Raw genomic sequence first — 25,567 nt, 5'->3', positions numbered from 1 at the left:
AGCTTAGCGTGAATCACTTTCAATTTCGTTTGCAGTCATTGTTGATCCGGTGCCAAACCGGTGTTTGTGGTGCCGTATCCCAATGAGCTTCCAGCCCGGAATATCCCATTACAAGTGGCTGGGATGATTCGTGAGTTGATGCTTCTATTAATATGATAATTGCACAGATTGTTCTAACGTTCTAGCATGTCTGAAGCTTGCTGGGTGTGCCTTGATCGCGTATAAAAACAGGCGAGCACAGCTGCACTTGCTCAATTTGTCTTTCGATATTGATGCAGTTGGATTGTTTCAGTGAAATAGTGAAAGAAGTGAAATACAGAAAACTATTAAAATGAAGTGTTTCTTGGTGAGTCGACAACTGTGTGAAGATTGAAATAGATTAAAAATCATAAAACCATAATGCAATCAGCTAGGGAACAAATCAAAACGGTATGAAATTTGAACAACATATCTCCAGTGCAGTGATCGGTTAATCTGTGCCTTTAATTGAGTTGGTGATATTTTTCGTACGAAACATTACTAATCATCAAACTGTTAATTTGAAACCTTTGCGCAAACCATTGCTTTTCGTACACTACAAACCAAGAAATAAGTGTCTTTTGCGCTACAAGAAATATATTTTCTGAAAATGGTTTGGTTCGAATTCATGAAGCGTTTCATAAAAACGCTTCACACGGGCATGCGCAGAACAGTGGTAGCTCTAAAGGCCATGGAAGCGGATATTTTTCATTTTAGTATTCGGTTTTATGTTTGTGCGTTTTTTTTGGTTCTTAAAATCCTATCTAAGATTATGTGATTAAATTTTTTGTTCATTTTATTACAGCTTGTTTCACTTCTCACACTTTCGCTTGCAAACGCACATTTATGGAAGAAAAAGCTCATCCTCAGCTCCGAATCGGAGGGTGGACATAGTGGTGGTGGCGGAGGTAGTTTTTCCCTGGGTGGCGGAAGTTTTGGACTTTCGTTTGGTGGTGGACTACATGGAGCAGGAGTGGGAGTAGGCAGTGGTCATGGAGGCTCTGTTGGAGGAGGATACGGAGGAGCGTCCACTGGACCGGGATATTCAAACGGAGGAAATGCTGGAGGTTACGGCGGTGGTGCCCCAAGTCATTCGGGTACTGGTGGAGGTGGTGGACATCAAATAGCTGGAAGCAATGCTTATGCAAGTGCAAGTGCAAGTGCAAGTGCAGGAAGTGGATCCTCGGTACACGCCGGACAAGGTGATCATTCTGGTTATGCTCCAGCACATGGAGGATCGGGCGGATACGGACACAATGGCGGTAATGTAGGTGGACCAGCGGTGCATGCTCCCTCGGATCATCTTACTCCTCCGGTGGGAACAGGTAGTTACCAAGGATCTGGCGGAGCCTCTCACAGCTATGCGAACAGTTTCGCTGCTGCCGGAGCTAGTGCAGGAGGACACAATAGTGTGCCTCAGGGATCCGCTGGGGGTTCTTATCATGGAGGATCTCCGCAACAGTCTCACGCCGTGGCCGGTCCAGCTCCTTCAAACGGACACGGTGGACATAGTGGGCATGGTTTTACTAAGCAAATCACAATCACCAAACACGTCGATCACAATCCTCCGCCCCGACCGATCGTTATCGAAAAGCCCGTTCCAGTACCGGTCGATCGACCCTATCCAGTGTATATCGAGAAAGAGGTACCTGTCACGGTAGTGAAGGAGGTCCCTGTTCCCTCAGGAGGCAACTACGGAAGTGGTGCAGGGCATGCTGCAGCCAGTGCAAGTGCTAGCGCAAGTGCACACGCGGGAGCAAGTGCCGGTGGATTCGGTGGTAATTATGGTGGTTCTAACGGAGGCGGCTACGGTGGTGGTAGTGGAAATATTGGTGGAGGCTATGGAGGCGGAAATGGTGGCACTGTTGGAGGAGGTGGTTACGGTGGAGGTGGCCATGGTGGAGGTCATGGTGGCGCATCATTCACTAAGACGATTACGTTCGAGAAAACCTTCAACAAGCATAAACACCATCTTCATCATCACGGATGGTAAAGAGTGTAAGAATTCCTCTAATTTGATTGTAAGTTTGAATATTCTCTCCTTTCACGATAACCAGAAAAGCTTTACTGATGTATTAGTCTCATTTGCGACGAGTATGTGCAGCTCATGATTAATAAATAACCGTTGGTTTTAAAAGAAATCAAATTAAATTTGTTTGTTATTTTCTCACCATGTGCTAAACATTACTTTTATTACTTTTATAGTATTGAAAGAGATTTTCAACGAGATTTAACAATGTATTCTAAATAAAGTTTAAATACTGCATGTTGGTTGTAGTGTATTTAGAAAGCCAAATCATTACAGATTAAATACACGCAAATAAAAACCCAAACCAAAGTAAAAAAAAATCCTAAAATTAGCACATTGATCACCAACCCAAAACACGCCGCGATCGAGCCGTGATCGTTGTTGAGTGGTTTGGATAGCTTCGAAGAAAGACTCGATACAGCAAAGCACTTTCATGTGACCCCGGATGCGAAAACCAGTCGTTGCGCCAAACTTATGAATGAATTCGTCGACGGCAACGAATGGCAAGGTGTTTCCGGTACAATTTCAATTCAGTAGCACACCATTTCCTTCGTCGCTCGTAAGCTTACCCTCCGTCACGGTTATACAAAAAACACCACATCATATACATTCTTCAACAAGCTTGCCCCAGGCGTCCAGACGACGTTGCCATCACATGTTGTCCATGTTTTGGGCATAATCCATGGGAAATGGGTTAAGAGGCAAAGGACGATAACTAGCCGGACGCCAGAGCTCATGGTTATGAAAGTGAGAATACATAGCCGATGGGGAAAAAAGGGGATTGGTAGGATTTTTTTCACTAGACGCAACTCAACGATGACCATCGATAACGATGATGGCTATGAGTATATGCGATTGCATGCCGCGTGATTTGGATCGTGACATAGTGATCGTGCAAAACGTGCATGCGCGTGCCGCACAGAATTGTTTATGTATTACAAGAGCGTCATTTTATTATGAGCTCGTAAATAACAAAGCTTAACAGAGATAGTCATAAAAAGAGTTAATTAACTAGACAGACAATTAATATGACTTTCTGCATCTAACTGATGATAGCAACATGTTTCTATGAAAAAAAAACCTCAACTTTTTCGCACTCATTTTAAGCAACTGTTTTACTCTCCGCTTTTTGACATAATCATTATGTTTCATTGTTGATCGTATGCTAACAATCGTGAATTAAGACATCAATCTACTACAACGATTAACCTTTTATGGATACCTCCGTAACCGTCGGTCCCAATCACGCGACTATTTATGGACGTCACTGTTCCAAAATGCTACCACTATACGTTCGGAGCTGTTTGCTGCTGATAAAATATTCGTGATCATTAAACGCCGTGTTTGTTTTTTCGTACCATCGATTTTTTTCACCCTTCGTGTGTAAAGCGAAAAAGCGATATAAACACAAATCTACTACCGAATCTGCATGTAGAAGACGATGGTCTTCTCTTCTTCTGCTGTGCAAAACCTTACTACATAACTTCCTACGCACCTTCTTCCTCTTTCGCCCTGGCGTGAACTTGATGGATTGGTCAAAGCGGACGATACATCATAATAATAGGTGTGTAAATTAGGTGAAGATCAACACACCGATCACCGGGGAATCCAATCGGTTAGACCGCTTCATGCAAGCCTTTTCATTGGTTTTCCAACCAAATGACTCTTCTTTTTAGCTCGCTGCTTCAAACGAAGCCTTGAAAAAAACGGAAAATGAAAACGATTGATTTGATGCGGCGTTTGACTACACCAGAAAGGAAACAAAAAACACCCTTTCCCGAATACAGTGAAAAGGAAAGTAAGACGAAACGGGAAGGAAAATGAACAAGAAAATAACTGCCATCAAAAGGTCTAAGGCACCGCACTAGGTGAAGGGCGTGCTCTTTATGATCTGACACAATTAATTAAGCGAATCGAACGAAAGACTTTAAGCGACGAACCCGATTCAAACAGGAAACCCTCCTAAAAAACTACCATTGACAGCCATCCGGCGCAGCGTAAAAGCCTGTTCGGTAGATTATGTAAGTTGTTGAAAGTGGCCCAAAAAGTGGTCTAGGTAGTCAACGATACAGAAGAAAAATAGGGTGAGGAAACTAACCTTAAACCAGATGATTTTATCCACACGGAAGGGAGGTATGGTTTCGGCCGGGAAAGAAACAATACCCATTGTTTCACTAGTGCTTGAAATTTATGACCTAAGGGCAACAAACAACATTACAGCTAGGTTAGTTATATTGATCTAAATATAATTAACTTCATCACTTGGATAAATATGAGCAAAACGATTTAAATGTTGTCAGAAACACTCACAGCACTCCTGCAATATCTTGACCAACTTACGCATCGCATTTTTAGTGCTGGAAGCCAACTGCATAGCCAATTGCAATCAGCACCCATATGAAGTCGTGCCACTTTGCACACGAAGAGGAGTTCCATTTTTATGACACTTGTCTGGAAGCGCCATGCAATACACTTTTGGGTCAACGAGCGCGAGACCAGCCTCCCAAGCCCTGCGCCATACATTCATAGGTTATTATTTATCTGTGAAAAACGGCGCTGTCAAGAGTTTGTTTGAGTTTTCGCGTTAGATAATCATGGTTTGATAGTTGTTACTGTTGTTTGTTCAGACCCGATACCCTCTAGTTGCCAAATCGCGATTCCATCCGAACGCCGGTAATATCGGTGGGGTTTTCCTTTGTTTCTTCACCGGCCGTTCAATAAAGAAATAGGTTGACCGGTTTTTTAACTGAAGTCTTTACAAAAGTCCAATGAAACAACCAGTTGACGGTGGGATTAAACTCACTCCGAATGGATAAGCGAAACAATAGAATCTGATGATGATAATAGAGTCATGATTGAAATGGTGACAAGTTTGCAAAATCATCATGCAAAACCATCGAGTGGAAATACAGTCCCAAGTTTATCACGGTTTAAAGTAGTGTCGGTGAATTTGCAGATAGAGTAAAGATTTTAAAGTATTTTCCGATAAAAAATACTTAGTCTAAGACTTAGTCTTAGAATAAAAATTAAGCTTACTTCACAGAAAACAAATTGCTACTGACAGCAATATCGAACCCTCCTTTTCATACAATTCTCACCGTTAATCATCTTACCACATGTTTCATTCATTTCACAACGGCTTTTAATGCACAGGACGAGGGTTCCGCCGTCTGACAGGTGAAACGGGAAAAGGCGCCCGGGTGAAAGACTTGCCAAACTATTACCTGTCTGATAAACTCCTCCACTAGTAACCAGTAGATTCATCGCAACGATGGTTGCGAGGACACTGTGACAGATACGAGTACGATGTGCCTGGAATTGCGCACAGCATAAGTACGCATTTAATGTTCCCGGTCGAATTTTCTTCGCGACCAGAACACCTACTCCTTTCCGCACCGGGCATCTATACTCCCGCCTATGGGTTATTTCAGTCGGTCAGTGTGTTATGTAAATTAATTATTGCAATTCCTCCAATTTGCCCGTTCAGCTGCTGCGCCGAAACAGGCGGACAGCATGTTTGGATGCGGTTCTCGCACTGCATACCAAATGTCAGCGGCCTTGCAAGTGTACGAGGATTGCAATGCGGTAAAGTTTAGCTCATAGATGACACATTCTCTCGCTGCCGCTACCGGTGTTGCAATTTGGAGAGCCTCCTCTCGCATCAGTTCCCCGAAGCTTCCTTTCGATCCGACGAGAAACTGCGCAGTACTGACATCGATTGATTGCAGCGATGGATGCAAACGGGTAATGAAAATAAAATTATAAATGAATTTTCTCAACACCGCTACATAGGACGGTATGACGAACATCGCAACAAAAATACATTCATACAAAAAAAACCCCCGGACACACTCATAGCATTTCAGCTGAAGCTGATAGAGTGAGGGACAACATTGCTGCAACATGAGAGCCGTTGTGAAGCTAGCGGAAGATACATCATGCAGATTGAGTGGATGATTCATCGTCATAATTGTTGCCAACGGTCGGTGCTAATGCTGCTAGGGCGATGCCTTTCTCACGAGCAAAACGGCGTACAGAAATATGTGAGAAATGAAACAAAATATGCACCAGGAAAAGTGTCCAATTTATTAATATTTTGCTTAAATTTGTCGCTTGTGCTGAACGCTATGGAAAGGGTAATGAAACGATAAGTTTCTAAAATAAAGGCCTCTCTTTTTCGTCCAAATAACAAAAATAATCTCTAAGTTATTCTAACTTCTTTAAAATTGAAGATTCATAGTTTTTAACTAGTTTCTGTACAAAAGAAACAACAATAAGAATTAATAATTATATAGAAAATACCTGAAACTTTTCGTTCAACACTGATCATTACCAACTCGAGAGAGAGAGAGGGTTCGTCGCTTATCGTAACGTTTAATTTTATTTGCGTTTCAGTTTGGTGACGCTCCGGTTTTACCTTCCACTTGGGTACACCCCAGTCTAGTCGGCGTTAAAATCGTAGCGTTTTTTGCGAACCTTCTCATTATCCGTCTCTTCCATCTTTGATGCCACGATAATCAACATCAAGTGCTATTGTTCACGATGCGCATTGCGTTAAATTCGCCTGCATCGTCTACGACAATCGGTAGGTGGCAGGAACGCGGAGGTAACTGTGAAAAGTTACGGGGACACTATTTGCAATCGAAAGCAATTTCGTCAGTATCACACCTTAAGCAAGCATGATTAAATCAGCCAATGGATTAACGCCATCAAGTTGGCTACTTCGCTAAGTAAAAATTAGCGCAAACTACTCGTAAATAAAGTATGATGTCTCATTTTGCATATTTTGACATATTTGCTTTTACAATAGGTTCACTGAATCAGCGAAATCAATTTCAATAGATAATTGTTGCGAAAACATTCCCCGCACAAAGAAGTGCTTTTAGCAAGCTAGATCTCCATGCTTGTGCAAGCATTCAGTTAGGAGAAATGACATATCCTCATCTAGCGCTGAAGCGGTATACATACAGATGAATTGCTACCGGTTTTTACACGTCTCATTAAGCAAGTGGAAGTGTTGTTGCAATGCCGGTTATAAATTCATTCATGTTTTACAAACAGTGTTGTACGATTGCTACGTACGAGCATTAGCATACTCGTACCTAACGGTGATCATGTTAATGTTGTTTCTGAAGGTAGCACCGTGCGTTAAGCTACGCAGTTAACACAGAAACCTTGTACAGGCTGCTTAATCCACTGGAATGTCTCTCAACAGCACATTCAATTCATTATCTACAAGTCGAAATACATCGTATACTAGCTCAGTTCATGTTGTTTGAGCGCAATATTTTAATTAATCCAATTTAAACAAGATTTATTAGTCATTTGTATTAAAGATGTTAGATTGTTCAACTGAAGAATCTTCGAATGAATGCTATGAATGCTAGTTAAACACAAATTTCGTACAATAAATGATTTGGTTGATATTAGTTATATTAATTATAACAAAAAGTTAAAATAGCAAAATTTTGGAAAAAGTAAAGTATTTGTAATATTAATTAAGACACATATGCTTTTTGTACAATAATTATATTATTACCTAACCTCGCATATTATTTATATTCAGCTAAACATGGCATTCACCATGCTTGTATTAATGCTTCAAATTGTTGTTTCCTATTTGTTAATGCTGCTATTATTTTTATAACTATTATCTACTCATCCAAATGACGGGGTTCACCGGTACAACCACAATCCTGAAACGTCTCCACATTGCCGGCACATAAATGTAACCCAATTTCGTTTCTAAACTCTCAAGTACGCAAACCCCTACTGCACTCTGCTTGCCCTGTTTAATTCGGAACGTTTTTCTATTCCACTGTAGGGTCCACTGAGAGGTCAATCTATTTCAGTGCACTGCTTTAGCTTGTGTTTATTTCTGCTGCTTCATCTCCATTCCTCCATGTAGCGTCTAATGATTTCACTCCACTTCATAGGTCGTGCGTACAGCGGAATATCTGACCGGTCAGCTGCTAGGCTTCCGTCGGATGTAAATTATATGTTTTCCGCCGCCACAGCCACCGACTTCATGTGGTGATTGTGGTGCTGATGTTGATGGTCCGGAGACAGAAAGGAAAAAGACGGTGAAGGGAAGGTCGGCTCAGTGTTGCGCCACCGAACAGTCCGAGAGTGGCGCCTCTCGGGACCAGCGACCTTGACAGCCGACGTTACATACTGACCTAGAGAAGTTATGTCCAATTATTTCAGCCGTGACTAGGCAAGCTCTTGGTATGGAGCTACGGTACATTCTGGTCCAAGATTTTGAGACCATTCATTCAAAAGGAGCAAATATTGTAATGCTTTATTTAAAATAGCATAACGTAAATTTTACAAAAAAAAAACTATCAATAACTACAGTTTTTTTTAGATACTTTTTGCTCTACATATCTACCCTTGCCAATTGCCCTTGCTGCTAAATATTCAATAATATCACATCAATTTAATGGTAATGATGAGAACTTCCAGCACCTGATAGCCGGAAATGAAAAATTCTACCGGAAACGAACAAAACGCACTAAAAGCATTTTCCACAAGGTCGCACAACACTGTTTCCTACCAACCCATAAGCTTTTCCAACTCTTTACATCCAAAAGAGTGCAACAAAATGTTGATGGCGGGGTGAGAACAAGCAGCAAAGAAGAATCATAAACTTGTGTACGTTACGGTCCGACGATGCCACCAGTACGCGGGCCATTTGAAATCTAAACATGGTGGTCGTTTGCAAATGAAATTCTACGCGACGACTCGAATGCAGCGTGAAACAAATGAGTTACATTAGCCAGCCGACGGGTTGGGGGTTCTGATCGCTGATCACGACTAATTCTCTCCTCGAGTAAAAGCTTCTTTGGGGGGATTCTCCACCGACGATCATTAGATCCGTGATGATGTAAAACTGCTGCTAATGAAGGACTGTATGAGATCTTGGGTTAAGCGGTTGTCGGTTCTGAATGCAACGGTATGATTGATAGGGAACGGTTCAACTTATTTAGCGTTGGCTAATCGAATCGAAAGCAGTTTAGCTCAGTTGTAGTATTTACGCAATAGCAGGTAATTTTGAATCATATTAGCTTTTAAACCCAACTTATGGATTGGTTTATTTGCATGCTTTGAAAGCATGATAAAAGTCCCTAAGAGAAAGAAAGATTGGATAGAGTTTTGGATATGTAATTAAAGCGTTTAATAATTATCCTAAGACAACACATTTAATGGTCCTTGCCCATTGTCCCTCCCCGTTGCGATAACTCTCAAACTCCATCGTGATGAAATGAAACACTATCAACACGATCGATCTGAATGAGCAAATAAAGGGGGAACCTCGAAACCTTGCACCAATTACTAGCACCCATGACCCGCAGCATAAACCGTTCCACTAGCCACAAAAAGCCATCATCAAAATTAATAAACCATTCACTGAACCCCTCGACAAACGACAGCAAGTCGCCCAATTGGGAGGGATTTTCTCGACGATTATTAGATTCCAATTAACGATGCTTTCGCTATCGGCTTTTCAGTACAGCGGATGTAGCCCATCAACAGTGACCACCTTTACGAAAATCATCATCCTAGCAGACCTTTCCTTCCCTACTGTTGATACTAAAAGCGCACAGAAGAGGATTGTTTTTTGTGCCTCCGTCTTCAATCAATGTCGGCCTCCGCCGGGGAGTCCGTGACGAGTGTTGAACCAGTGGGTCCACTGGTCGCACAGGTTCCCAGTTCATTCGCTTTGACTCCCAATAGCATCTGCTGCAACGATGCAGCTGTCTATGACATGTGTGAAGGTATAGAAATATTGACCATCCCATCCATTCCCAAAAACGTTGCGAGACTAAACGACGCATATAGAATGGCATTTATGGTTGAACCTTAAGGTACAAGAGCGAGATAAATAGACGGCAAAAAAAGCATAAAATCATAAAACTTCCATTTCATCGCTTGTTGTACAAAATCGATCTCCCATGGCAAGACAGTTTGCTGATCGTGGTGGTGTGCGATCTTGGAAGCTGAACCAGCGAAGCGTAAAAATTACCCAAGTTATCATAAAACCTCGTGTGTTGCCGATGGTGCAATGGAATCCGGTGCTCAGAAATTAACCCGAACACGATCGTGCGACTTACAGCCAGCTGAACATCGGTAGTTAGCTTGGAGAGCGAGGGTTGGTGGGGGCGCACCGTGTAGCCTTCATGTTCGAAAAGATGACTTCTATCGGTGAGTTTGGTAGCTGGGGGTAACTTTGCATATGACATGCACAAAAACTTAATACTTGAACCGTTTGCTAGCATTGCGCAAAGACATCATTTTCCAAAGAATTCCTTCAGCTGAGCCACTGGTTGAAACCCGGCAAGATGTTGTAAAAAAAACCCCTTCACTGACGCGATGCGTACAGGGAAGTATTGGTTTTGTTTATTAGTTCGAAAACGTTTTTCGTTTTATGCAACAGATGGGAAAGTTATAATAAAATTTTAATTTATCCTGACTATCAACTTCAGTCCCGATGTACGCTGGCCCAGAACTGGTCCAAGAGCCGTAAAGTAGCTAGTTAGCACAGGGATTATGTAAATGGAAGGAAAACAGCTGGTTACAACCGGTGAACAGCACGTTTCCAGTTTCAATTAATTTGGACTGTTTGGAAACGTGACGAAAACGAAAGTGAATCTGATTTTGTACCTCGCTGTGATGGGGAAGGTGTTTGATCACTGATCATTCTAAAAAAATAGCTCATTTCTTCGAAATTACTACGGAATGAACGCAAATGTACGCAATATGGTTAATTTTAGTCAAAGGATATGTAAATGAAACAATTATGTACACACTTAATAGCTCTTAGCATCGAATTACTATTCGATGTCGGGTTTTTTGGCTTGACGATGATACGATTATTGCCTTTCAAAGGCTTACTAGACACATTTTTACTACAAAGCCGAAAAGTCCTTGCTGTTTGCCAGTCGAAAAACTTTTACGCATAAAAATGTGCAAATGCTGTAAAGGGAACTCGGAAGGACAACCATGCCCACCCCAACAAGGATGCTGCTCAAATTACCCAACCTCTTTCGAAGGGGTAATTGACTTTACCAATGCGCTCGGTTTACGTTATCTCGAATGTCATCTCGCCATCATCACAAACTCTCAACCATTCATTCGTTCAACTTCGTTTAACGACAAGGTCACCAGCGGAGGAAAACTGTTTCGCATTCAAACCGAAACAGCTCTCAAATGTCTTCATCGCCCTTTCGTTGGCCTCAGGTCGATCCCGTGAGATTTTCAATTGCTACTACCAGTGCTAATAGTAAACGCGCGAACCACTTACCCTTCCGGCGGTTGTTCCGCGGACTATGAGGAGTGCGGCAGCGTGTGACAATAAACGGTATCAATCGGGCATTTTCCCAGCACGTTGCGCATGGTCGTCCGCTTTAGTTGTGCATTTAATAAACTGCAGCGCCAGATTGTGGGTTATTGTTTTGTGGCTGTACGACCGTCGGCAAACACTTGACAAACCCAACAATCGGTATGATGTGACACAAGCCATCATTAAAGTAAATGTGCTAAATGTGCTACCCAAACGATGTGCACGAAACAGTTCTTTGGTTGGTGGAAGGTACGGTTCGCGCATCGTAATTAATTTTGGACGTTAATTTAGATGTTAAAATGCAATTTACACGCGCCGTCAAGGGTTGCTGGCTTGTACACCGGCGGAGAGGATGTTCGCATGCGTGCAACACCAGTAAACAGTATGCACCGATTCCAATAACTAGCCGTTAACACCATGAAAAACGAGCCTTATGTCTTTTAATAGTATTTTAAACGTTTCTTGCTGTGCTTTGCGGCTGGTCAAAGATCGATCAGAACCCGTTTGTGATGGACTTCCATGGCGCGCGATGGCCCGATTCGATGCAGTTAAATTTTTGTTTTGAATGACACTTTATGTAACATTCCCAGGTGAGTTTCCCTAAGCAAAGCTGTCGAATTTGAAGCATACATTTAATATGCCCAAGTGGGATTTGATACATATCAACTTATCAATCATTTGAAGCCACCCCAAAAACGAACCGTATTATGTAGCAAGCCGGTTTTGCATCTAAAGAGACGACTGATGGAGTTATGTTAGGAGTTGCAACATATCAACAATACACATCCTGAAGAATAAAAATCAATCCTTTTCGCGAGCAAAATAAATATATAAAACAATAAATTTCTTTTACTCTATCTGACAAACTGATAAACGTTTTATGACATTTTTGGCAAAGGACCGGATCATCAACTTTATCTATAAAATCAAACTCAAACCGATTTTTTCAATTATTATTCATCACATTTTCTTGCGCAAACGGTGCAAGATTTTTATGATAAACTACACGTTCTAACATAAAACAAAACAGTTCCCGACGTACAAAACAAACCGCCCAGCCTGACAAACCAATCGATTAAAACACAATTGAACCCTGGTGTTGCAATGCAACGAATTAAACCTCATTACCATTCGCGTACGAGGACGAGATAAAACCGTTTATGCAAAAACCAACCACACAACCGGTACCGACAGCGTTGGCCACGCACTGTTACCCATACGGAAAACTCAGATCAACTGATTCCGCGCCAATCCGCACGTTGTCGATGTACGCTTCGCATCCCGAAACAACCCAAGAACCAGTCGCATGAAAGCGAAACTGCAAAACGATCGAAACAAACGGCAACGACCAGGAGGGGTCCCACTCGTCCACAACACGGTCACATACAACGAGTGGCCTAATTTTACTACTGCGGGATTTATTTTCGCATTCACAGCAACTGTATGTTTGTCTGGCGTGCGTCAACTCACACCCCGCGAGGTTTACCACCGTAGAGGGTTAGAAACTTCTTCACCCTTCGCCTGGAACCGGATTGCGAGAATTGAAAAGTGAAAACATGATCGAGAGGAATACGATGGCATCCCCAGAGCACTAAATTTAAGCTCTCAATCAGCTGTTCCAGCGATGTCCAACGAGCGCACAATACTCATCAATGGGGATAATGTGTTGCAGTAAGTTGTGATACACAGAGGATATGTATTTCAGGGGTCCTCTAGAGACGCCCCACTTTTCGCCGTCGAGGATCAATGTTATGGAGTGGCGCCTGATTAAATATCCACATGCACTGCGGCGTTGTTTGGATGTTAGGGTATCGAATGCGCGCCAAAAACTCGATCGGGACCCACAATCGGTTTACACACTGTGTTACTGTCGCGACACTCACACGTACACTCTTGGAGTGAGCCTGCAGACATGTTGTAAGAGGGAGATGAATGCGTTCTAGCGAATGCCCACGAAGTTCCCCAACATGGCACGGTGGGGCGAAGTGCAAGTGATCTTTGGTGGAATAATTTGACGACACGCTGCCACATTTCGCCCTCTCCTTTCTACGCACAGCGTAATACGGAGGGAAGGAGCGAGATGGGACCATTATAGTGAGCATTGTTTTTTTTTTCGATGGCATCGAGGTGTGGGATCTGGCCCAACGACACGGTGCCAGTATAAATATGGCCAGTTAGTTTTGGGAAATCATCATTCGGTCTTCGCACCAGTTCAGAGTCTACCAGTTTTACGTGATAAAAGCAGCTGAAAATGAAGGTGTGTTGTTTGCTATTTCGCAATCTTGGTGTTTCTTGTCCAGAAGTGAAGATCTTCCAGTGCCAGTGATTGTTGGGGACGATTTGGAGAGATATTTGTGTGTGGTGATGATAAACTAACCATTTCTTTGTGTGCCTTTTACTTCCAATTCCATCCGTAGGGATTTGTAGTGTTTGCGATGGCAATTGCCTTGGTGGCGAGTGCTGCCGTTGAGAAAAAGGATGCTGAGACGGCTGCTCAGCCGGAAGGTGAAAAGAAACAGGAAAAGCGTGGTCTGTGGGATCTTGGCTACGGTTATGAGTCGCACGGATGGGATTCGCACAAGCACGGCTGGGACGAGCCGCATGTAACCACGATCACCAAGAAGGTTCACGTTCCGTACCCGGTCGAGGTGGAGAAGCATGTTCCGTACCCGGTGAAGGTGCCGTACCCGGTCACCGTCGAGAAACACGTCCCGGTTGTGGTGGAGAAGAAGGTCCCAGTGTACGTCGAGAAGCATGTTCCGGTGCACGTTGATCGTCCAGTCCCCTACCCAGTCAAGGTCCCGGTCAAGGTGGTGCACAAGGAGTACGTCGAGGTGCCAAAGCCCTACCCGGTGCACGTGGAGAAGCATGTCCCGGTTGTCGTGAAGAAGCCAGTGTACGTCGAGAAGCATGTCCCCGTCGTCGTCAAGTCGCACGGATGGGAACCTCATTCCCACTCGTACTCTGAGTTCCACTCGTGGTAAAAGTCGAGTAGCTGAGCTATCGCTATCCACCGGGTAGGATGCTTTTATCAGATGGTGATAGGTGTGCCTCCAGTATACTATTCACTGATAAAAACATGTACTACATCGTCATACACACGGATACATTACACACAGCAACACTCACACCAGTACCGTTTGATTGTGATCCTCGGTTTGGCAACAACGTTCCTCGCTGTGATGACTCTGCACTGCATCCATCTAACATTTCTTTGAAGATCTCCCGTCAACCATTCTACAGCGCTCTACCTTCTCTGCGATCTAACGATCATTTTACAAACGTTACCTCAAACTCACCATCTAGCTGATCTCCTTTCCACGCCTCAACTGCACGTCGCATACTCTCTGTACACCAAAGCAAATCAGAGTTGGTTTTCCGATACCAAGCGGAAGCCAAATGGAACCGCATATTCCCCACCATTTTCAGCGTGTTGTCAACTGTACATAAATTATTTTACCCTGTCTTACACGTTTGTAAGCACACATGTAAAAAAAACGCAGGAACAGATGAGACATGAAAAAATGTAATAAAAAACATAAAAAATATTAAACCGAAGTATTTCTTGTTGCATTCATACCAAAAGAAGAATTGATCCCGTATGCATAGTCAGTCCTAATTGGTGATGAGTGACTCAGCTCACAAGTTGCCAATCATCAGGCAAGGTCACAGGCCAAGACCGACCATCATTGGAGAATCAAATGAGAAGAATGTTTCGTAAGAACTTCATTTTAGTCTTTGTCTCTATATTTGCTTATTCTTCACCAAGTTTTCTCATCTGAATTACATCTCCTGCCAGTTTATTAACCATTCTTTCTAGATACATCGTATTATGCTAATTATGCGCTCTGATCAAATAGTTGACCTACTTTAACTTGGCCCAACTGGTCATCGGATGACCCTTGACCGTTAGCTTAGAAGCGAAACTTAAAGGTGAAAAACGATGGCAAATCGACAGCACAATGCAAAAACCGACCTTCTCCCATAGAAACCCATCAACTGGAGCAGCTGATGGATGTCTTCCGATGGCCATCGGTTTTTGATGTTCATATGCGCCATCGCGTAAGCCTGGCCCCGCTTGCCCAACAATGCTGGGAAACCATTGGGCCAGCGTGCCGAGGTCAAGGTACGCGACGGATGATGGATTTTGAAAGTGTAAAGCGAAGATCTTTGCATCAATTATGGCAGTGCCACCGTTTGTTTGGGACGTTCGCACAAGAGCGACGTAGTGCGATGCAATTTATGCTGTTTTGAAGGGCTCTCTAGTACGGTTACAGCACAGCAGGAGCATCCTGATGGGTGATTTTGTACCGTATGATGGACGGTGGGTGTTGTGGGTGATTGAGAATAGAAGCTTAAGTACAAGTAGAAGGTTGGAATTTTGAAATGGATGTTTGAAATGTTTAGCCTAAGGCATCCAACTATTGACAATACAGTTATGACATTTATGCATTTACAACGTAACTTTTAACATGGTTTAAGATCTTTTCAAGCATGCGTATTATAACTACAACAACAATTAAAATATAGACAATCGCCTCGCTGCAAGGTTGAACATTATTTCCTTAAATAATGTTTTAGTTTAAACAAAAAAAAAACAATCCAAACAATAATTTTTCGACCACATTTGCAACACAACATCCCTCCCTTGAAACGCATTTCTTGCGCCATAAATAATTTATAGCATCGGTAGACATCCAATTGCAGACATTTAGGGGTATACCGTAATTGGATAGCGTGGAAAACCACGTGTGTATATCCATTGATACTCAATGGAAAATGGCAAATGGGAAAGTTTTAGTTTTTTTATCGTTATTGGGTAATTCAAATCAAATATGTAAAACCTGAAGCTGTACTACTCATGAGAAAATCCCGTCAAATGAGTTTTTCACAACCGTAAACATTCTAAAAGCATGACGAGTGTTCTCTCAACAATACTGTATGATTCATAATGTGATTTCAATGTTCATGCTTAATAAAAATCTACATCTACAAAAATCTACATTTTTAAACGAAACACTATCATTAAATGGAATCGACATATATGTACTAATAATTATAACTTAACGTTTGCTCTAGGCGTCCTATGGACTAACACTTATCCTCAAATCGCTGCTCTTTAAAATCAGATAAAATGTTTCATACATCCTACTAGCCATAGTGATTACCAGCGCCTGACGGTATAGATCTTAACTGATAACTTGTAATTAGTGCGCTCAAATGCTTGTACGATCTATTGCGTCAATCGTGAATTAAAAAAATGCGGTGTCTGACTGAAGACTGAAGCGTTGCACCTTCAACATAAGATTTTTAATTAAGCTATTTGTAAGTAGTTACCATATCAATTACAGTAAAGTAGATTATCATTTGGATCATCTATCTACTAGCTATAGCGTGTAGTTAATGTATATAATGATTTAAATGCAATTTATCGAATCAGATTTTAAACAGATGCGCTATGTTAAACAAATTTAAAAAAAATAAAATATGTTTTGCATCAAATTTACATCTACATTTCTCTCTCTCCTTGGCTTATCGACCTGTAACGTCTTGCCGGCCATTTCTAGCTTACTAGACTTATTTTTACTTTTACTGATACTAACCTAAACTCTTATTAGATTTTGTATGTATTCATATGACAAGTGCAATTATCAATCTCAGCTTGGCCTCTCGTACTTCTAAGATATTAGTTTTATAAATCCACGCATCTACTTTTGATTTGGAAAAGAAATTAAAACGGCTTTTATCTATGACAAACTTACAACTGCCTTTACATCGATCAATTGATATATAGCAAAACTAATAAGATAACAAATTACATACAACGTTCTTTCTGTTTTCTGTGCCGAGCAAACACCATCCGAATCATGCAATCAAAAATAACTTTGTCACACGATGAATATTGCATAATTGAAAATTATTTCCATCAAACCGGTCTGTTAAAAGCAGATCTCGGATCCTTCACCACAATTCCATACAACCGCCTAGGAGATTACCATGCGGAAGTACTTTACCAGCAAATAAAACTCTTTCACCAGCAGCTCATACCCGAGACAGGTTTGAACATGATGAAGCGAACATCCTTTGATCTTCCATCAACACTTTGTACGTGCGTGAAGCCCACCAGTTATTATTCGATCGAATATGCACGAAGAAAGGCAGTAGGGAAACGATTAGGGCATGGCCATATCATATGCATCGGGTGATACACTTTCGAACCGGTTCACATGATATCTCAGGTGCGTACGAAGTGTAATTAAGTTTAAGGCGTTGCTGCTAGACTCCAGAGCACTACATCAGCACACTTACACACCGATTGTGCTGACCTCCGATGGTGGTCAACACAATGCGAGGTAAAGGAATTGGTAATCGGAAAATCACTCGAGTTCACCACCTATCAAGTGTTTCCTCCTTAGGGTTGTGTGATATAAGTCGTGCCGAGCATGCTCGAAGCATACCGGGCAAAGCCGGTAGAAAAGTTTTCCAAAACCCCCCTTCCAGCGGTACCACACGCAAGGTGGTACTCTCGTAATGTTGGCAAGCGCCAAAAGACCACGGGGCATCCATCGTAAAGGAGGAAGTTTTTCCTTATTCACTTTTCTGCATTTCCCTGCCCGACTAGCCTAACGTGCAAGTGGCCCAGATTTGTTCGATTCCCACTCTCGTTTTGCTGTGTGTCTTCAGGATTTGTTTAGTGGCAGAAAGCAACACATACGCACCGACGCCTACGCCTCCGATAGCATGATGATTTTTTTTTATTTTATAGGGGCTTTGGGCATATTGGCTGATAGCATGAGGATTGCCCTTAGGTGCGGTATTCATGCGGCAAAAGGAAGGATGCATTTTGTGCGTTGTGCGTTCGAGTGTGTCGGCTGTCGGAATCGCACGGCATTAACGAACTGTCTCGTTCGCATACACGTTTCTACTGCTACGAGCAAATGTGATTAAATTGGTGGAAAAAGTGTTTTATTTGATGAGCAATATCAAAATTTCACAGCTTAGTGGGAATAGTATAAATGCAGCTAGGTAGTTAATGGCAATTCTTATAATGATTTGGAAAACAATGGAAAAATCTTCAACGTTAGCGTTTAAGTCGTTGTTCAGCTTTAGAGGACGCTCTTCAGTGACTTTAAACCTTGGTGTTAGGTTATCCCGGGAAATGCGGGATGAACGGTCCAGACTCCAGAGACTTTTACTCCTGACGCCACAACCAAATTTCATGAGTCACTAAGCAAAATTTCCTACCACAAAGAATTGTGGAGCCAAATAAGCATGCTTCTGAAATTGATTGAAATGAGAAATTGATAAAAATCTTGAACCGGAGCACAACTACCTTATCAAAGGTTTGCACCATACAAACCAACAATCACCTCGCAAGAACCATCCTGAAAACAGAGCAATAAATAACCATTTTCCGATTCGATTCGAGTACCGCAAATTGCGGTAGAAAATGGAATTGATATCAGCTTAATTCCGACGGCGTTGATCGATGTTGGACCATTGTTTTCGGCATCGATCAGACTCAACCATCAAACTTATGCGCGTGCCACAGGACCACAGTTCCGCGTAAAATCCCTCGTTCCATTGCGTAATTCGGACAATTTCCAGTTCGCTTCAATACGCTCGCAATTGCACGTCGAAAACTACGGCTGGCACTTTGTCCGTTGGCCTTTCGCTGCTGCTCCAGCGGTTTCCTTTCGGTTTCAGGGTGCGGTGGCCATCGGTGGACGAGGTTTTTCAGTTTCGCTGCAACATTTTCGCTCTAACCCCTACGCCTGCCGTACGGGTAGGAGGACGAACGGTGGCGTGTCTTCACCCCGGAGGCTTCCGTTGCATTCTTCCTTCCTTTGCATTGCCAGCGCGCCGCCAACAGGGCTTAGCGTGTTTGTTAGGCTATGTGCGAACGCAATGCGCTCTACACGCTTACGCTTCCTGGCCCTTTTTGTCGGTAAACAGTTGTTCCTTTTTTTTCATTCGCTAACTTTGTTACCATTTGGTGGCGAAGGGACGACCAACCCTTTCGGCTTTGAGATGAGATACGGTGGAAAATGGGGGAAAACAGGGGCATTGTTTGAGTATTGCGCAAATAGTATAAAAGAAAGTAGTAGCACCCGGCCATTAGACAGTGTGCAGTGCGATATCCGTTCGAGCAGGTCCTATTGTCTTGACCGAAGCTCGTGCAGTGTGTGAAATCGTTGAAACTGAGTGTTTTCCGTTCTCAGGGAAAATTTGGCTCAAATAAAGTGACAGCTTCCGTGTAGTGAAAGTGACAGCATTTCTTAATTGCACTTTGAACTCTAGAGAGTTGCTAGTAGCTCCATGAACTGACCGAAGACGCCAGTTACCCAGAACAGCAAGCAGCCAACCCGATCTCCAACTCGGTGACGTGATTTGGGCGGGTTTTGTTTAACAAGCAGTTCCACGTCAGAACCGCTAAACACAAAATGAATAAGCTTGTAAGTTGCCCAGTTGTTCGTTACTGCGTTTGTAACAGTGCGATTGAGTTTGAGTGCTTTTTTCCCCCAATTGTGATCAGTGACAATCAATTGACATGCAGTTTTTTTTCTAATTTTTGTCTCTCTTTCCGTTTTTGTTTAATGCTTTTGTTAATGCTCGATCGCCTCTACCAACCCATTTGCGGGAGTATAGGTGTTCGTGGTACTGTGTGCGCTGCTGGTTGGCGGGGCGCTGGGTGAAGCGGCGCTCGGCAACTATTACAAGGATGTCGTGCGGGAGCAGCACAAACTAATCAATGAGATGAATCAAAACTTTACCGAGCTGGAGAAGGCCAGCGAAAAGCTAATCGATTTGGGTTTCTACGTCGGCAAACACAAACTGCCACCGAAGACGGTCAAGATCACCAAAACGGTGGCTGTGAAGGTGCCCGTACCGTTCCCGGTGAAGGTACCGGAACCGGTTCCGGTCCCGGTACCGGTGAGCAAACCCGTCCCGGTACCCGTTCCGACGCTGGTCGCTATACCGGTCGAGAGTACTGCCGCCACCGTTGCAGCAGTTACTTTGGCCGGTAGTGCCAGCGACCCAAGTCCGTCGTCGTTGCCCGCGGATGCTGACCCAGCGTCGTCACAGGCGCACGCGAGCACGGTGCAGGTCCAAGAGTACGTACAATCGTTTCCAATACACTCTGTATACGACGCTGGCGACGATTACAATCCCATGGAAGGAAACCGTCTTGCACTAGCGGAACACACTGCATCCCCTACTGAGAGCACGTTCAGTAAACCAAGTCCTTCTTCACTTCAACAGTTGGAAGAATATCAGCACCAGTACGCCCACAACCAGCGCCACACCGAGCAGCATTCGCAGCAGCAGAAGCATCATCAACATCAAAAGCCAGCGCAAACGGGATCGCATACGGGCACGGAACACTACTACCGGGGACACGGGGGCAGCGGGGCCAGCGGGGGGCACCGACAGTACTATGTCGGTGGTGCTCAAGTTCAAGCCGGTGCGAATTCGCCTGCAAAGTTCCGACCTGAGTCTCATGCGCTCCAATCGGCGGCCGAGTCGTATGACTTCGGGGACGGCACAAGCCAATACCACACGACCTCGTTCACCCGTGCCACGGATACGCCCTATTCCACTGCGTCAGTCGTCTCCGGAGGCAAATCTGCACCGTCTGCGTCGTCGGCCATCAGTGAAGGCTACCGCTTTGCCAGTGAGCAGCAGCAGCAGCAGCAGTTCCAGCGAGGACAGCACGGAGGATCTATCTTCGAGTCTCAGCAATACGGTAGAGGAGGAAGAGGAGGAGAAGGAGGAGGAAACGGAGGACGAGGTGGAACAGGAGAATCGAGCGGCGGAAGAATTCTTGGATCAGACATCGGAGGAGTCGGAGGAACAGGAAGTGACACGGAAACCGGTGCGCACTCGTACGTCAAGTTCAGCGAAGCTACGGGAATTCAAGAAGATAACCAAGCGTCCACGGTACCGCGATTCCAAAGTGAAGGCGAAACGAGACTCCAAGCGGGATTCGAAGCGGGATTCCAAGAAGGACTACAAACGACACACCAAGCGGGACTCGAAGCGGGACTCGAAGCGGGATTCCAAGCGGGACTCCAAGCGGACCAAGGTGCCGAAAAAAGTGCGCACCGTCATGGAGCCGGTTCCAAAACGAAAGAAATTAACGATCTCACCCCACGCCCGTTCCAAACTGTTCGCGAATCGTACCCGCGGTATGAGAAGCCCGATTTTGGTCGCTACCACACCCATTCCAGTGATTACCACCAGCGCCATCACCACGGTCATGACCACCAGGATACCGGTCGCCAACAGCAAGGCAGTATTGTCGGTGGAGGAAGTGGCAGCGTCCTCACCGAAGGCTACGATCACCCGGCTTTCGCCAAGTCGAACCGACCTGGTGCCGCCCCCGCATCAGACACCGGAGCTGTACCAACCGCCGCAACACACAGTTACACGGTATCGGGGGAGCGGACCCTTTACCCGAAGGTATCCTCCGCGAGCTACCATCATTCGCATCCATATTCAACGGACCTTCCGGGGGAAGCGCATAAAGATCTTCATCATCAAACCGACACCACCGGGGAGCCCTTCCCTTTCTACCACGCCACCAAGCACGATCCCCATCTTGCTCGGTCAGCCCTCAAATCGTATCATTCAGACGCTACTGCCAGCGGACCATCCTATCAGCTACGGCAACAGTACGGCGAACACAAGGAGTCCCAGGCGCGCGGTACATCCGCGCAAACCGTACACGAGTTCCATCACGCCGGTGGGTACAACACCTTCACCGAGCACCACCAGCAGCATGACCAGTTTGGCCAGAAGCACAAGGGAAGCTACGGAACCTCCGCCAAGCCCACCGTCTACAGTGTCCCCAGTGACGCACACCTCTACCCTAGCTACAACAACCACGACCATCACCACGGAAGCGGCAACAACGGCGCATCCCACAGCCACGACCACACCGGAACAGCCGGAAAGTTCCACTACCACTTCCACAATGTCCACCCAGTCGGAGGTGGTACCGGAAACGGTAACGACCATCACCACCAGTCAGCTGCCAGCGAACATCAGTACGCCGTCCACACCGAGCTCGGCCAGTACGGTGGTGTTGCCGGACCGGACGGAAGTCTCGTAACCTCGTACGATCCACCTGCCAGCGGCAACACCTTCCAACTGCACGACGACGGTACGGGTGACATGCTTGCCGGCGCTTCTACCGTGCAAGAACAACAACACCGTGAACCGTACGAGGAATCTTCCCCGTACGGACACACGCAATGATCTCCGCAACGAAAGCTTCTATGCTTCCACAACCACACGGAAACCTTGATTGATAGTTTTCCGGACGCATGCTGTAGTACGATCGCGCTAACAGCGGATGATTCCTGGAGTTATTTATATTTTCTTCCTTTTTGACCAAAAAAAAGAAGTTCCTCGTACATACTAGGTACTATTTTCGACACTAATTACTATGCACTCGCTATTCGTGCTCAGTGATGCATGGTTGCGTATGCATGTTTTACATTTTCCCATTCCTCATTCCCCTTCGCTCTTCCGTCCGCTGGTCTTTTCGTAACGCGATCAAATATTTTGCGACTTATTACCATCTTACAACAGTGCTACCATTTTTCGGAGAGTATCTTCCTGGCTTGCACAGGAAAACCGCCATCATCACCGCCTATGGCATGCCTGATATGAATGTAAGCAGTGGAAAAAAAGTTTAATCGAAAGCTGCGATCGGGTGAATCATATGTTTTCCGCATGTGTGTGTGTGTGTGTGCGTATGTGTGGAACCATCGATAATTAACGTTGTATTTCCATCGTGTTTTGTTTGTTACAATTTGTGTTTCTCATTTTGTTATGTTTTTACATTTCCATCCCAAAAAGGAAGCCCGTTACCGCCGTCCGTGTCGTACCGTGTTTTGTGTTGTTGATTAGTGGTTTAAGAATGTACGTTCACATAGCTTGTGGGTTGGCCTGGCAACGCCTGCGAGCTTCCTCTTCACTAGTTCGCGTTTTTTGCGCTACGTTTATACCTTTAATACATAAGGTAGCACGCACCAGGGTTGTTGAAAATCCGGGCGCTGTACCATCTGAATAAATTAGTAAGTTGAAACATAAGTACAAGCTGTGTTTGCGTTTTGTTTGATCGGTTTTCGTACTGTAAATAAAAAGATGACATGTTATTGAACCACTTTCGAACGAATTTCTCTACAAGAAGACACCATTTTTAGCATTAAGATAACAAAAATTTGAAGCAAATCGTTACATAATGGAAGTGATATTATTTGTAACAAATTACTTTATTTATTGAAAACTGTTCTATATACTAACTGCTGTGACAGACTTGTGCGAGTTATTAAAACATTCGAAGTTGAAAACTCCTGAGCATTAGGCTTATTTAGAGCATTAAACGAATTATAACTACATTGTGCCATATGCGAGAGCTGGCTGAAGGTATTTTACTAATGGTTGCACAGGACTCCAGCGCTTAGATGGCCCGAATAGTGACCAGCACCGGCTCCATAGTGCGCACCATAATGTCCCAATCCACCGTACGCCGCGGTACCATAGTGAGCTCCGGATAACCCTGCACTTCCGTAGTGATGCCCTCCAAAATGGCCGCTGGAACCATAGTGCTGACCGGTACTGCCCGTGTACAGACCAGCCGTACCGGAAGTGTACGCCTTGTATGCTCCACTGCCCGCCGCATAATGACTGTGTGAATGGTGCGTCTGGTGTAAGCCATGATCGCTGACGGAAATGTGCCCGGCACTGGTAACAATCGGCGTGCTGACAATTGGCGTGCTGACGATCGGTGTACTCACGATCGGTGTACTGACTATAGCGGGTGAGCTTACTAGCGGCGAGTAAGCGACTACGGGCTTGGTTACGACCACCGGTGTCGGTACCTTCACCGGAACGGGATGCGGAACGGACACCGGATAAGGCTGTGGGACGGGTACGGGCACGTGCTTCGTGATCGGTACTGGTACTGGGTGTGATACAACAATCGGAACCGGAACCGTTTTCTTCACTATCACCGGATATGGTACCGGCTTGTGGATCGGTACCGGCACTGGGACGGTTTTCTTCACAAACACTGGAAACGGTTTCGGAATGGCGATGGGGATGTGTTCCTTAATGGTGGCAGTTACGATCGGCTTCGAATAGTGTGCATGGAATCCGTGGAATCCATCCGCTCCGTATCCACCGTAACCAGAACCATAACTAGCACCGTAACCAGAACCATAGCTAGCACCATAACCGCCGTAACCTGCATAACCGCGGAATCTACCTCCATAGCCTGCACCATAACCATAGCTTCCGTACCCTGTACCATAACCATCATAGCCGATGCCCGATCCATAGCCCAGCCCAACACCCGAACCGTAGCCTACGCCAACGCCCGATCCGTATCCAGCACCGGCCGAAAATCCAACGCCTCCACCATACCCATGTCCAAAGCCGAACGAAAGATGGCGCTTAGCATTCTTCTTGTCACCACCCTGTGCACCAACTACAACTGCATCCGATGAAGACGAAGAACTAGGCTCGATCGATTGCTGACCGACTGGTGAGGTTACACCTGATACATTCTCGCCTTGTCCTACGACATTCTCCTCCCCATCAATCACGGCAATGCAGCCAAAGACGAGCAGGGCCAAAAATATCTGCGATTAGAAAAGAACACAAGTTTCGTGTCACTTTCGCAATTGATTCCTCACGAGAACAATACGCCACACAAGAACTGTTCGCTCTTTACCCTCAGGTAGCTCATTTCGACCATTTTGCACATGCACAAACTTCTCACAACAAAAAACTAGCTGCTAGTCACTGCTCTTATCACTGGCTAGAGACAAACTGATGGCCAAACGTTGGTAGATCGCTTACTTTATACATTCCACATTCGATGCCACCCATCATCCCGTCAGCATTTGGTGCCACACTATCCGGCATGCTGCATGGTGGAGTAACTGCCAACGCCCGCTGGCCCCTTGCATGTAGTATCGAGTAATGTGTGTAGTACACCAAGGAAGGCCGCATTTGACGAGTTTTGACAGATTTGCATATAATTGCATCGATTTAATCGACCCACCCATCCAACCCCGGACGCACGCTTCGGCCTGCAAGATACGAACCACGGACGAAAAACGGTGCGTGTCTGTCAAAGGTCTCTCCCCAGCGGCATTAGG

The 25,567-nt window shown here is 44.6% G+C and overlaps 4 protein-coding genes across 5 annotated transcripts in view; 3 read left to right on the top strand and 1 right to left on the bottom strand.

Annotated features, from left to right (window-relative positions):
• The window catches only part of LOC125761750 (uncharacterized), a 137,929-nt gene that overhangs the window by 63,230 nt on the left and 49,132 nt on the right, over window positions 1-25,567 (top strand). The window lies entirely within an intron of this gene.
• On the top strand, window positions 207-14,943 carry LOC125775020 (loricrin-like). Its single transcript, XM_049445400.1, has 3 exons — window positions 207-346; window positions 824-2,008; window positions 13,808-14,943. The coding sequence occupies exons 1-3, from the start codon at window positions 332-334 to the stop codon at window positions 14,372-14,374; spliced, it is 1,767 nt and encodes a 588-aa protein (XP_049301357.1). The 5' UTR covers window positions 207-331; the 3' UTR covers window positions 14,375-14,943.
• On the top strand, window positions 19,219-23,653 carry LOC125761752 (uncharacterized). 2 transcript variants are annotated; one of them, XM_049423208.1, is made up of 3 exons: window positions 19,219-19,846; window positions 20,040-20,506; window positions 20,655-22,594. In XM_049423208.1, the coding sequence occupies exons 1-3, from the start codon at window positions 19,835-19,837 to the stop codon at window positions 22,504-22,506; spliced, it is 2,331 nt and encodes a 776-aa protein (XP_049279165.1). In that variant the 5' UTR covers window positions 19,219-19,834; the 3' UTR covers window positions 22,507-22,594. The 2 variants fall into 2 exon arrangements, with proteins under 2 accessions (XP_049279165.1, XP_049279163.1); XM_049423206.1 differs by having other exon boundaries at window positions 20,040-23,653.
• LOC125761763 (uncharacterized) lies at window positions 23,654-25,484 on the bottom strand. Its single transcript, XM_049423223.1, has 2 exons — window positions 25,138-25,484; window positions 23,654-25,045 (listed from the first exon to the last, which is right to left on the bottom strand). Exons 1-2 carry the CDS (start codon window positions 25,168-25,170, stop codon window positions 23,837-23,839), a joined length of 1,242 nt encoding a protein of 413 aa, XP_049279180.1. The 5' UTR covers window positions 25,171-25,484; the 3' UTR covers window positions 23,654-23,836.

This window comes from Anopheles funestus, chromosome 2RL (assembly GCF_943734845.2).
Source record: "Anopheles funestus chromosome 2RL, idAnoFuneDA-416_04, whole genome shotgun sequence".
Lineage (NCBI taxonomy): Eukaryota > Metazoa > Arthropoda > Insecta > Diptera > Culicidae > Anopheles > Anopheles funestus.
The sequence above is the reverse complement of the archived record's forward strand: the minus strand, read 5'-3'. Positions and strand labels throughout refer to the sequence as shown.

Excerpts from the sequence above, each read along its gene's own strand:
- LOC125775020 (XM_049445400.1), top strand. Across the intron at positions 2,009-13,807 it reads ATCTTCATCATCACGGATGG|GGATTTGTAGTGTTTGCGAT; the intron begins TAAAGAGTGTAA and ends TTCCATCCGTAG.
- LOC125761763 (XM_049423223.1), bottom strand. The coding sequence starts at position 25,170 with ATGTGCAAAATGGTCGAAATGAGCTACCTGAGG. Across the intron at positions 25,046-25,137 it reads TCGAAATGAGCTACCTGAGG|ATATTTTTGGCCCTGCTCGT; the intron begins GTAAAGAGCGAA and ends TTCTAATCGCAG.